Source organism: Hevea brasiliensis, chromosome 1 (genome assembly GCF_030052815.1).
Source record: "Hevea brasiliensis isolate MT/VB/25A 57/8 chromosome 1, ASM3005281v1, whole genome shotgun sequence".
NCBI classification, from domain to species: domain Eukaryota; kingdom Viridiplantae; phylum Streptophyta; class Magnoliopsida; order Malpighiales; family Euphorbiaceae; genus Hevea; species Hevea brasiliensis.
In genome coordinates, this window is record NC_079493.1 from 5,506,499 (window position 1) to 5,519,902 (window position 13,404).

The window sequence follows — 13,404 nt, forward strand, 5'->3', positions numbered from 1 at the left end:
TTCATGAGAAAATTTTCATTAAACATCCAATTTAATTTCTATTTGATTTGTTTGTGACAATTAAAATTTGACAAAAATACAATGATGAGATTTTAGGTTAATTTTTTGATGGTTAGGTATAAAGCCACGGGATATTCAATTAATTTTAATTTTTTTTTTTTTTGAATTTTGGAGTAGCTCTTAGACACCATAGCTAGAAAGTTGTTTAGCATATGTTATTGAATAATATTGGTAGTTTTGTGCAAAGATAACATGCGAATATGTTATATTTCTTTAAGAGGATATCGACAAACCTTATGAAGCTTTCAAAAAAAAATTAAAAAATCTCTAAATCTTTAATTACCATTTTAATTATATTCTTATAATTTTATTTCTTTGATTTCATTGAAAATAAATTATTTAAAAAAAAATTAATTAAATTCTCACACAATAATATTTAATTTTATTTCTTTTAAAATAATATTTTTTTAATTAAAAAGAATTAAATTTTTTTTCATTCCAAATATAAAAATTAACAAAAAAATCAATTGAATTGCATTCTTATATAATTTTTAGTTTCAATAATAGGATTGTTTTTATTAATATATTTTTAATTTTTATAGAAAATAATATAATATAAAAAGTTAAATCCACAAAAAAGTAATAGTAAAAATTTTGCACATAAATTTAAAATATTTGTACGCTAAACTATATTTCATTCTTAAAAAAATTATACATGGCCACGTGCTTTGCATGCGAAATTTCTGAGGCGTAATATTATAGAAGCTCATTTTGAAATAAATCATATATTAAAAAAGAATTAAATTGAATTGCTATACAGATATTACTTGTGAACTGATTCATATTTCTTTTACAATAATTTTTTTAATTAAAAGAATTATATTCATTTTCTTATATATTTAAAAATAAATTAAATTCTTACAAAGTTGTAGTTTCAAACTAGCCGATAAAGATAGATTTTTTTATCCCTTGCTTCGGATCAATCTCTATTTTGAGTTTCTTTTATATTTGCGTCCACTAGTCTAATGGCCCTTGGGCTAATATGAAATCATGTCCCTAGAGACCCAAATCTACATAGGCCATGGCCCATATTTGGACAAATGCTATTTTTTGTCAGGGTGCTACTTGATCCACTTGTTTTGAATATCGTGCTTAATCCTTTGTTTTCTTTTATCAGAATATTGTGCTTACTCCTAATCTTAGCATTCATCTTCAACTGTATGCAATGCCCATCTCAATGGCTGATTTCGCTTCAAATAATTAGACTCTTGTTTATGCAAATATCTTATGCATTATACTTTTGTCTTGTCCTTTCCAGTGCCCAGCCCTTCATCAGCAGTAAAAAAGTTTCAAAGAATCTCAATCCAATCAATTCTACTAAAAAATAATAATAGTTTATTTTTTATAATATTTATTTTTAAAGAACGGTTATATTTTTTCTTTTCCTTTTCCATTTCCATTGAATAGACTTCTTAGGCAGAGAAATATCTCTGATTCAATGCTGTCTTTTATTTTCTTTTATTATAATTTTTTAAAATATTTTCTAATCCAGTATGGAACCATATACCATCGGGTAAGATGATTACAGGGTCGAGAAAAATCACTAGTTCAGATTTTAGTTTTCAGAAAACTTGTAGGTATCAAACACACCCCATGAAAAGATTCCATATAGGGGTCTGCAAATTATGTTTACGACTCCAGGGGACGAAATGGACATGTAAATGTGATAAGGTAACTTTGTAATCTTATATGTAATGCAAAGCAAGTAGACCAGCAATGAATGTGGTTAAAATAAGCCAACTAGTATGTTTTCTTAGAATTTCATCTATGGGTTATTTCCGGAAGTCATCCACAAGGAGAGATTTGAGTCAAGAAACAGTACCATTAGTGGGAAGCATTGCTGGTGAGTGCTTCCACTTGGTCAATTTGTCCAAGTCTTATCAAAAAAGAAGAAAAGAAAATGTCAAGGTATATATAGAACAAGCAACAATTTGATGTTCATAGTGTATGAATTTCGAGGATGTCATTTCCTTGACTAAAAAGAAATGTGAATTGCAATCCTTTGTCACGTAAGGAATTCAATGTGCAATATCTAGCGGCGGGTCCCGATACCTAATGCCAAGGGCATGGCTCAAGCAATCAAAGTGAAAATAATAGCAAGTACTTCAAGGTTTATCATGGATGCAATGATAACTAAGTAATGATAAAAGGGGAGAAGTCAACTCACAATGAGGAGAAAGCCAGATTTATAATCTTATCAACTCAGCAATATAATGGCATAGGATTCCCAAGCACCTTTAACAAACAATTCTCATATTATGTTCAAGTTGCGCTATGATTATCAAATAAGTATCACATAAAAATGCTTCAAACTTGTGTAAGCCACCATGATATAGATTTTCCCTGTTCACTTAATATGAACCATCTCATGCCCAGAATGAGTAGGCAGATTCTCTTCCGTCTTCTCATAGCATGGGTGCTGCTTGTGGCTGCTCTACACCATTTCCCCAACCATAACAAGGTTCAAGCTATTGAGTCAGGCAAGCCACATCCCTTCTATCTTTTCTATTATTGTTTTGTAAATATGATGCAACTCTCCTACTCATAACCACATAACTAATCAACAGTGCAATAAGCAAATTTCTCGACTATATAATATGCCATGCATAATATAAAAAGGGGAAAAAAAATAAATAACTGATCAGAATCTCCCTAGAATCCTCACAAGTTCTGACGGTGAATCCTATCTTTTGCTGCTATAGCTCATTTCAAACTCAAGCCAGCAAAACCAAGCTCAAGATTGCACAAGGCAAACATTTGGCCATCCTGGGTAAGGAATTCTATCTCTCAAAATCCAAATTACAATTCTAATCTCATAATACAGATTATTTAATCGATTACTACATTTGCATCTATTCAATGACATAAATAAAGGTTGGGGAGAAGAAAGTTCACAAAACTCCATCTGGGCCCAATCCAGTAGGCAATCAAAACCCACCAACTAAGCAATGAATCAATGGATGCAGTTCTTCAGCACTAGTAGACAGAGATCCACAGTACTCCCTTAAAGTAGGTCAGATGTATTAATTTAGGTTGGAAATTCCTGAATTCCTGATCCCTGAGGTTGTGTGCTTGTACTAAAGTAAAACTTATTTGAAGATTCGTACATCTTAGATCAATATTTGTTTAGAAGTTGCATGACTACCCCTGGGATTAAGCATTTTTTCCGGCAAACCAAAATCATATATTTTTTTGAGATTGCTATGGGTTGATTTCATTCGCTACATCCTGTTAGCGGAAATAGGCATCTTTTACTCATATAACTAATTTCAGCAGAAGATGGTTCTCATAAAATGTCTGGAAAGGCAAAGTGAAACACTCAAGAAATACCTTTCTCAAGCAGTTTCAGCAAATGATGCACTCTGCTCTTTGAAGTGATTTCTGAGAACCAAAGCAAGCTATATTGGAATTTTCATAGGACAAAGCATAAAATATAGATACACAACACGTCCAGGGGAAAAATAAAATTTAGGGGACAAGCAAAAAACTAGGTACCTGCTAAATAAGAATTACAGCTCTAGAAGATAAGGTGATTGCAAACATTACTGGAATGCCTATACCACCTCTTTTATCACTATCGCACTAATTATGCATTCAGGTTAATGTTTCAAAAAAACCACTGCTGTCATTAACTATCAACAGTGACATGACAGCAAAGCAATGCTTCACATACCATGTGGAATCGAATTCGAGGGTTTATAATCAGGCATGATCTCCATGATTTGCAATTCATCTTTGATTGAATTAGCCAACATAAAAATGGCACTATTTATCAACAAAAATACATTTTCTTGAGATATACAGGACTCACCGAAAACTACAATCATCAAATCAGCATATAGTCATTTTATACAGCACGCCTTCTCTTGGACCGCTTGCTTCTCTTTGGCCTAGAAATATCTGGAACCTGTTTGCTTGCACTAGAAGCATATGCTTCTTCTAGAACTCCTTCACCCTGTCAAAGAGTTCACATTAGTTATAAACTAAAGATTTCAACACAATTTCTAATAATAATATGAGTTGCACTGGCTCATCGAAGCACAACTGAAATAGGCTGTATCAAACATTGACAGTGTTACTGTCTTGAACCCCCAAAAAAAAAAAAATCCCTCGATTCATGTACATCTTGGCTACCGTACATTTCTTCAAAACTTGTTTATGATCATTTTGACTCTTTAAACTTTGATTATATGAAGCTTCAACACTGTTATATTAGATTCTCTTATTACTTGCTGAACTTAATTATACATGACTATGACACAAAGTTGCCCTGCTTTTACCAAAGTCCCTTCACTCATGCCAATTTGTCTTCTCCTGTTGTAGTGTGACAAGACAAAGGACACCCCTTCTCTCAATATTATTGAGGTTCATCATGGATTTGGAAACTGTGGGCTTCACTTTATGGCAGCAAAGAGTTACATATGAAGAATGTTCCACAGCTGAACGTGCTTGCAAAAGCACATTCATTTATACGATCATACAACTCAGTTCTGCAATCCTTCACTCATTTGATTTCACAGTGAGGCCAATCACTGTTCAATTGTGAAGTGTACCCACATACTGCTGCCAGAAAATTAAAACAGTAAGGTGATGATCAGGCCAGGGTTGAGTCCAACGCTGGGTGTAGATATCTTGTCCCACCCAATGAACAGGATGACTACCACGGTTATTTATGGCAATAAAAAAAGCATTGCAGAAGAAAATTTAAATCTTCAAATATATGGTCCCATGAGAACCTCTCCATTATTACAGTAGACAAGCATTAAGAGCCTTAACATGTAAATAGCATAGTTATTAAAGATGCAAGATGCATTAAGGCACAATGGGAAGCACAAGGCACAGACACTTGCTTGAATGAGGTGAGGGTCCAAAAAAATAAAATTTAGTAAAAAATTATTGGCAAATAATCACATATATAACTCTATTTAACCAAACTTATCAAAATAACCAAAATATAAAGCATTAATAAGCATAGAAAAATAAATACAATGAATATAGATTTCACAATTTCTAAGGATTTAACCCAAAATCATTTAGAGTGGATAAAATGAATCCATATAGCCGACTCCAAATTTTTTGGATAAAAGCTTAGTTGAGTTGAGTTGAGTTGAGAATATAGATTTCACCATTAATAATATATATTTATTTTTTCTCTTCAAGAGAACAATATAAGAACTTGTTAGAAAATAAAATAAACCCAAATTTTGGTTATTCAAAAATACACTCCAGATTTTTATAACTACAAACAAACCCAAATAGCATTGTTAGAAAGAAAAAAAAAAGGGAGTGCGGAGGGGGAGGGGGGGGCGCGGGCGGGAGGAGCAATTTTAGATAACCTAGAAATGAGGGCCTAAATAACAAGTTAATGTTTCATTTTTTTAGAAATAAAGGGCAAATAATCAAGAAATGACCTAAATAGCATGTTAGTGTCTTTTTTGAGGGGGAAAAAACAAAGAAGCAATCTCAAAAAAATCCTAGAACAAAGGACCCACATAGCATTGTTACAACTCAACTCAACTCAACTCAACTAAGCCTTTATCCCAAAAATTTGGGGTCGGCTATATGGATTCGCTTTCTCCACTCTGAACGATTTTGGGTTAAATCCTCCGAAATGTGTAATGCTTCTAGGTCATGTTGTACTACTCTCCTCCAAGTCAATTTAGGTCTACCCCTTTTTTTTTTCTATCCTCTAACCTAATGTGCTCTACTTGTCTAACTGGAGCCTCCGTATGTCTACGCTCCACATAGCATTGTTAATGGTGTTAAAAACAAAAGAGGACAATTTCAAATAAACTAGAAACAGATAAGTCCAACAAGCAATAAAGTTGAGAAAGATACAGTGAGAAGATTGAAAACGATGTATGAGGAAGGGGATTAAAGGAGCATGAGTGTTGAAAATGGAAATATGGGTGGTCTATAATCTTGGGTGTGGTGGTTTGATAAGATTCTGGTGACTTTTTATCACCAAAAACCCTAATTCTGACAACTTCGTAGCGCATCAACAATAGATTCTAGTAGATCAACAAATTCAGAGTCTAATGGTAGTGTCATTTGCTCTCGGAAGTTATCACTGGAAATAAATAAGGCGTGCCTTTTCAAAGCCTTGAGCCTGGAACATGGTGCGAACCTAGGCACATAAGGCAAGCACCTGTTAAAGGTCGCATGCCTTTCTCCTGCAGTGGCATTAGGGTTCGAGCATTGCGAGCCTTGAGCCAGGCACGCCTTTTATAACACTGATAAATAGTATCATGTTTGACATGATCAGGACAAAATGGTAAGTTCAAGGCAGTTGAATTTCATAATCGATAGAAATAATGACATGGGATCAGTGGTTCCTTAGCCTGAAGAACTAGAATTTAGGATTTACCTTGTCCTTAGTCTCTTCATCTGAGTCCTCATTAGAACCAGATGCAAAATCTAGAGTCTGAATCTCTTCATCTGCTAGTGCCTTGCTTGTCTTTTTCCTCTTCTCTTCTTCCTTCAACTTGCTGAACCTGTCAACCACAATCCTTGTTTCCTACACACTTCCAAAGCAGCTTAAACAAGAATAAATTCTGTGAAACAGAATACTGACCTATCGCCAGGCTGTGCTGGCTGTGAAGCTGATCGTTTTGCACGTCCTGCAGTGATGATTCCACTTGCATTCTCATTAACCACAGGCTTTGCACCACCTAATTTGCGTAACCATACCTGTTGGACTGTGCTGAGGACATTGTTTGTGAACCTAAAAATCACACAATAAAATTTTTGGATTAATCAACAAAAGAAGAGGCTCATGCACATTTATAGGTCCAAGAGAAACAGCTAAACATGGACAAAATATGTTTAACACCAAGCATTGTGACTATGCTTAAATCTTAAAATGTCCACCACAAATTTCACTTCTTCAAGCAAATGTGGAGGTGTTGCATTAGTTTGGGGAGAACCTAACATACAATATGTCCAATACCACAGCAAAAGGTACAAAATAGTTCATGCAGGAAATTTAGACTAATGATGGATATTATAGAAAATGGCACGTGCCCAAAGGAAAGAAAATAGTAAAAAAAATGCCAATGCATCAATGATTGTTATGCATAATTTTTCAGATACATGAATAGAAAGAATAAATACAAACAATAAAATGGCAAACATAAAAATTTACTATTTTTGTTAATGAATACCACAATAAAAGAAGTACTGTCAGAAACATAAGCCCAGATGACATCAATTAAATTTGCAGATACAACACACATATAAATTCAATTAATGTCAATGATATTGCTGATGAGAAACCAACCAGTAAATAGACAATCCTGATGGGACAGACAAGGAAAAGTAACCAATCATGAGAGGAAGAAACTTGAAAACAAGAAGCGTGTTCTTTTGAGCTGGATCATCTGTCTGTCTCATCAAAAAAAAAAAAAATCAAGCGTTCCCACTCATTCGAAGAATAATAAAATGCAGAAGCAAAAAGGCAAGAGAGAAAACATTTCCTTTCTACCTGGGGAGGTTTCATGATCTCCATTGACACATATTGAGAAACAACAAGGAGGACAGGTAAAACCAGGTAAGCTGCAGTGTCATGCCAGCCCAATGGTGGTTGGCCATCCTGCGTCATGGATTATATATTGGATTAGCCAAATCTGATGCAGAAGCAATGTGAAATAAATATGACCGTGCAGCACCTCCCTAATAGTAAACTACAGCTAAAGAAGATCCATCTATTTGCTATTTGGCGCGTAAGCATATATACCACAATTGAAATGCATTAATACATCCACTGCAGCCAAAAAAAAAAAAGACATCCAATTGATAAGCAGAAGGCCAAACCAAAAGGGTAAACTTAACTTTCCAATCTTCTCAAAACCATTTGCCTCACTTTTTTCCAGCTGCCAAGGTTAAATTTATCGGCCAACATGTACTTTTGAAGATCAAAAGAAAATATGTGGCAAAAAAAAAAAAAAAAAGAAAACAAGGATAAGATATTGATATAGTATTGGAAGATACATTTTAGAAATTAGATTCCATGTAAAATTAGGAGGTTTAGATTTCTATTATTTAGGAAATATTAGTAGTATTTCTATTAGTTAGAAATTCCATTACTATTATTATTATTTAGGAAGTGGTATTTTAATTATTTAGGATGTTTATTTTGTTTAGTATACCTAATTAGTTTCATTTAGGACTAGTTATTTCACTATAAATACCTACGTCTTGGTATTTTAGTACTTTTATTATGATATTTTAGATAATTAAGAATTAATAAAAATTTGAGAATTAGTTTCTCCAAAGAATTTTTCCCCTTGTGCCTTAAGAATTTGTTTCTCTTGATCTTGTTGTTCTTCTTGTTCTACATCAGGTATCAAATTTATTTATAAATAAAACATTATATCCTTCTCCTCCTATTAAGAGAGCAAAATCCCCCAGAAAACCTACACAGATATGGAACATGACAACAGAACAGATAATAAATTATCCTGCTTCCATTACTAAGACGAAAAAAAGAGAAATCCGTTAAATACAAGCACCGCTATCAGCATAGATCTGTGTTAGCTGCTCAAAGGGAAGAGAGAAGGTAAACAATTCCTAGGGTCATGACCATGCATTGAAGGGCCATTAAAAGTTTTAATGCTCATTGCACATGATGAGTCATCCACCACAAAGATCTTCTTTTAATGGATTCCCTAAACAACCCTTAATAACAAATAAGCAATCTAGGATAGCAAAAGCAAGGAATTCAACTATTGAAGAATCTCCACATTATGCATCTCCTCAGAAGGGGAAACAACAGACTTACAGAGGTCTCAACCAATTAAAAATCCTCAATAAAGCAGCTGTTGACATTTGAGTGCCAAGAGACTGTAGCAAGTCTACCAAAGAAATAATTGAAACTGAGAAAAGATAACCTAGCATTACTTCCCCCGGTACATAACGGACGAATTACCTCTTGAAAACCACAATTAATGCAGTAATGCAACACCACATAAAACTAGGAAGAAGTACGACCTATCAATACCTGCAGTCATGTCTTTACAACAAGCTGATTTTGAACAAAAAAATCATATCAAATCAGTATAGATGAGTTTCAGGCTTCAAAGATTATATCCAAGCCTAAGCACAACTGTCCTCCAAAAAATATCTTTGAGAAAACCATACACACAGAAAAAACCACGAAGTTAATTAAGGTGACTTTGAAGATAAGCACAGTTGAAACAGACCATGAGTGAAATCCACACTGAATATACTCCAAAATATTATCTATCTAAATTTCACTGTCATGTGCTTCATTTAGAGCAGTTAAGTTACATAGACTCACAATCATGTCAAACTTTTTATCAAGATCTAGGAAGAATTCAAATGTTAACATAGATAAAAGTAGAAGAAAGACAACTTAACTTAAATGATCTAGAAAATATAGAGTTTAATTACCACAAATGGAAAAAGCCATGAAATGCCAGATCCACTTTGTCGAGCCGCAATTGTAGTTGGCCCACCCAATGATGGAATCCAAAAAAAACCTTCTGTCAACAGTCCCTTTGGACAAGGAAAAAAAAGTTTGCAATTATCAGCAATAACTCATTTGTTAAACATATACACTGATACAGAAATATTAATCGCCATCACATAAAAGAGAATTATGATGAATCAACCTCTTAATTACCTCATTGGCGACATTTGAAAGAGCTTGATATAGACCAATCCAGACCGGTATTGTAGCCAAAGTTGGAAAACAACCTGGAGTGGGATGTTATTAAGCATTTTCACCATTAAGCACAATGCACAATGAATAGTTGCTACATATTGGCAAAATTGAACATAGAAATATTGTAAACTTAGTACAGTAGACATGGAATAAGATAGCTGTAGTAGAAGAATAAATTAAGAAATGAAGAAGATAACAGAAGCAAGATCTCTTGAGTTACGAATGAAGAAAACAAATACTAAATGCCAGTGCAGCTAAAAGTAAAAGTATAAAAGAACGATGATGTTAATGTAATCTAATAAACAAGATTGACATAAAAGGAATAAACGCTTACCACTATTTCAAAACCAATTGGCATTGCCTTTTATTTGAAGGATAGTTTACAGAGTTCAAATCAAGGGAACAAACTCTAGATGCCAACGCATAAGTTCTTGACCAGTATGAAACAAAATTTAATTAATCAAATTTCAAATATGAAACCAACGTAACTTCAGGAAGCCATTTAATTACCTGCTAATGGATTAACCCCAGCTTGTCTATAGAGACGTGATGTCTCAAGTTGTATTCTCTCCTAGAGAGAGGATAAACAGACACAATTAATCAACGAAGAATCAAAATATAAAAACGGAAAGAGACGTGCGCAAGCTGAATCTCTAAATTCAATAAAATCCATACAACTGCAAATGTACCACACCTGATTGCCTGCATATCTTTGTTGAATAGCTTTTATCTTAGGTTGAAGGTTTTGCATAGCCAATGTAGATTCCACCTATATAGCAAAAGAGAATGTCTATCAAGCAACATTCAAGACAGTGGGTAACAACAAATAGACATATTTCCAACTAAAATTAAAAAAACAAGTGAAAATGTTCGCAGAGTAAAAGAAAATAGATATGAAACTCACTTGTTTCTTGGTCAAAGGTAACGTAGCAACTTTCACAAAAACAGTGAGCAAAATAATTGCAAAACCATAAGCATAAGGCACATGCACAAATGTAAGCCCATCCTTCAACACCTAGACACAAAATGAAAACAAAATTAGAGTATCTTCTTCTATTTCGTAAAACATTCATTGTCTTTCAAAATAAATAAATAAATAAAATCCCACTGTAAGAACATCAAGAAATAGCACAACACACACTTCACCAAAAAGTAACCTAAAAAAACTTACCTTGAGAACGAATTCCATGGATTCGGAGATAAACCCAAACCAACCGCCATTCTTCTGCACAGCTGCATCAGTTGAGCTGGAGGCAGCACCACCGGATGCTGAATCCACCGCAACCGCTGCATCAGCAAGTGTGTAGAGAAGGCTTTCAGCTTTAGTAACAATCGAACCGAAGTCAATAGAGGAGTCTAATTGAATAATTGGAGGAACTTCGTGTAAACTGAACTTGACTCTTGTGGATATGAATCTCCTGTTAGGGAGCGTGTGAAGCCCATGGCGAGAGAGTGAAGAAAGTGGTGCGCCGATGCACGGCGGAGATGAAATTAGGGTTTTCGCCATGGGAGGTAGAGGCTAATGGAGGAATGACGAGGGAGAGAAAGCTACAATTTCATATGAGAGACAGAGGAGTGGTGGAGATAAGAAGTTTAGCAGTGGGAGTCAGAACGAAGAATTATCCCTTTTTATATATAGATATATTTTATGACGGGGCAAATTAACCACCAAATGTCCAGAGCGCGCCATTTTCTTTTTTATGTGCAGTTCATTAGCCAATGGTTAAGATCCACGTTAATGGGTAGGGGATTATTTGGCCGTTTGCTTGGATTTAAAATGCGATTGGGGAAATGGAGAAATTGTTAATTGCGCTCGATGTGTATATATTATTTTTAATAATTATGTAAAATTTAATTTTTATATTATAAAAAAAATTTAATTTTATAAAAGAAAGAAAGTATTATTGTTTAATATTTTCAATATATTTAATAATTAATTGTGAGTGGTGAGCTGATCTTTATTATTGCTAGACATTTTTTTGAGGATTTTGTAATTTTTTTTTAATTTTTTAAATTATTATTATATAAAATTGTGAAATATTATTTAATTTTTAAATTATATTCTTCATTATTTATATTTATTGATTTTAAATTTGAAATTTTTATTTATAACCATAATTTATAAATATAGATATGCAAGCATATAAATAATATAATAAAATTATGAAAATCTAATATTTTTATCTATTTATTTATTTATTTTAATTAGTTAACAATAATTTAATATAATTATCTAAAAAAAGAAAAATATTTTATTGAATGGTCTGCTTATATATATATATATATATATATATATTATTTTTGAAATTAAATATATATTTGTAATCTGAACAATCCAGTTCAATAATAACTCTTATTTCATTCTATAATTAATAAAACTCTTGAAATATATATACCATAATCATCTCTTTCTGCTAAACTTTGCTCTCAAAGTTTATTTATTGTCTCTTTTTTCTACCAAATACTCTCAACATATATTTTCATCATCTATCATTATGTGCATGTATATATATATATTTACGATTTATAATATGATGTGCGCAGATAATTTATAAATTCTTATTTCTCTATTCATCACATTGGATTCCATTTTCAAGGATATTCGAATATTCAATCTATTAGCTGAAATTGTCTCTCTTTCATTGAATATAACTATTGTCTTGGAGGTTTCAGGTGAGTGGTAATTATAGTACATGGCACCATTTTAGTCCCTTTTAAAATTCCTTAGCATTAAAATTGTTATTAAATGAAATTTTAAATCAGTATTTTAACAATTATTTTACATATGAGTTTCTATAGCTTTATTTTATTATTGAATTTTATTCTAATTTTGATTAAATAATTGATTTTGCCAATTATCTCTGCATTAGAGCCATTACGATCTCGGGAACAGGCCTTTAATGTCTTTATATTGATTGATGTCTGACTATAAAATTTATCGATGTGTTACACTGAATTGATTTGAGATTAATTTGATCTTATGGACTCTCTTGAATTATTGAAATAACTATTGGAATTGTGCTATCAGTTATTATTTGCTATCTGAAATTTTTTTTTTGTTGATTTTGATTGATTTGTCCAAATTGATTTTCTGTTTTGAATTTGTACCTATGCCTAGTATCTGTATCTGTTATCTGGCCCCACCGTGTGGACTATCACTGTATTAAGTTGCATTGTTGAGTCATGCATCATTGCAATTTATGGTTTGCATTAGTATTATATGCATTGATATCTATGAAGGAGAAGGAAGGTATCTAATATCTGGTAGCGCGCTTACCATCTGGCCTTTGGTAACATGGAGTATCATCACCCTAGTGCACTGTACCATAAAATTTTTATTGAATAAATTTCTTTTATATATATGTTTTATGAAATTATTTTACTAATGATTTTGATAGCATAAGCATGATTTTATTGAATATAAAATTTATTGTGAAATTAATCAAGCGTCTGCCTATTCCTTTTCCGTTGTGTGCTATAATTATCATTTACTGAGCATTAGCTCAAATCACGTTTTCTCTGTTTGTTATCTGTTTCAGATCAATAGAATTCTGTAGCTGATCCAAATATTCAGTACATTTTCTGGAGACGGACAATCTTTGATTTGTTCTCATGGTATGCCCGAATTCATGTTTCCTGGCTAATAATTAATTTAGTTT

General features: G+C 32.8%; 2 protein-coding genes across 11 annotated transcripts; one reads left to right on the top strand and one right to left on the bottom strand.

Moving 5' to 3' along the window:
- Positions 1 to 1,783: 1,783 nt before the first annotated feature.
- Positions 1,784 to 11,360, bottom strand: LOC110636568 (inner membrane protein PPF-1, chloroplastic). 10 transcript variants are annotated; one of them, XR_002491365.2, is made up of 14 exons: positions 10,917 to 11,360; positions 10,650 to 10,760; positions 10,440 to 10,514; positions 10,256 to 10,316; positions 9,704 to 9,777; positions 9,472 to 9,576; positions 7,544 to 7,651; positions 7,340 to 7,443; positions 6,635 to 6,784; positions 6,428 to 6,554; positions 3,872 to 4,015; positions 3,391 to 3,441; positions 2,228 to 2,295; positions 1,784 to 1,936 (listed from the first exon to the last, which is right to left on the bottom strand). XR_002491365.2 is itself a non-coding variant. In XM_021786374.2 (12 exons), the coding sequence occupies exons 1-11, from the start codon at positions 11,250 to 11,252 to the stop codon at positions 3,908 to 3,910; spliced, it is 1,359 nt and encodes a 452-aa protein (XP_021642066.2). In that variant the 5' UTR covers positions 11,253 to 11,360; the 3' UTR covers positions 1,784 to 2,295; positions 3,872 to 3,907. The 10 variants fall into 10 exon arrangements, 3 of the variants coding, with proteins under 3 accessions (XP_021642066.2, XP_057999480.1, XP_021642028.2); XR_002491359.2 differs by having other exon boundaries at positions 1,784 to 2,112; XR_009147461.1 differs by lacking the exon at positions 3,391 to 3,441.
- On the top strand, positions 2,363 to 3,074 carry LOC110636606 (CLAVATA3/ESR (CLE)-related protein 46). The gene is made up of 3 exons (XM_021786396.2): positions 2,363 to 2,540; positions 2,763 to 2,830; positions 2,935 to 3,074. The coding sequence occupies exons 1-3, from the start codon at positions 2,363 to 2,365 to the stop codon at positions 3,010 to 3,012; spliced, it is 324 nt and encodes a 107-aa protein (XP_021642088.2). The 3' UTR covers positions 3,013 to 3,074.
- Positions 11,361 to 13,404: the final 2,044 nt, after the last annotated feature.

Coding starts and splice junctions, on each gene's coding strand:
- LOC110636568 (XM_021786374.2), bottom strand. CDS start 11,252: ATGGCGAAAACCCTAATTTCATCTCCGCCGTGCATCGGCGCACCACTT. Junction 9,577..9,703: donor TTTCAAATGTCGCCAATGAG/GTAATTAAGAGG, acceptor CCTTGTCCAAAG/GGACTGTTGACAGAAGGTTT. Junction 6,785..7,339: donor TCAGGATTGTCTATTTACTG/GTTGGTTTCTCA, acceptor TGTGATTTTTAG/GTTCACAAACAATGTCCTCA.
- LOC110636606 (XM_021786396.2), top strand. CDS start 2,363: ATGCTTCAAACTTGTGTAAGCCACCATGATATAGATTTTCCCTGTTCA. Junction 2,541..2,762: donor GGTTCAAGCTATTGAGTCAG/GCAAGCCACATC, acceptor TTGCTGCTATAG/CTCATTTCAAACTCAAGCCA. Junction 2,831..2,934: donor CAAACATTTGGCCATCCTGG/GTAAGGAATTCT, acceptor ACATAAATAAAG/GTTGGGGAGAAGAAAGTTCA.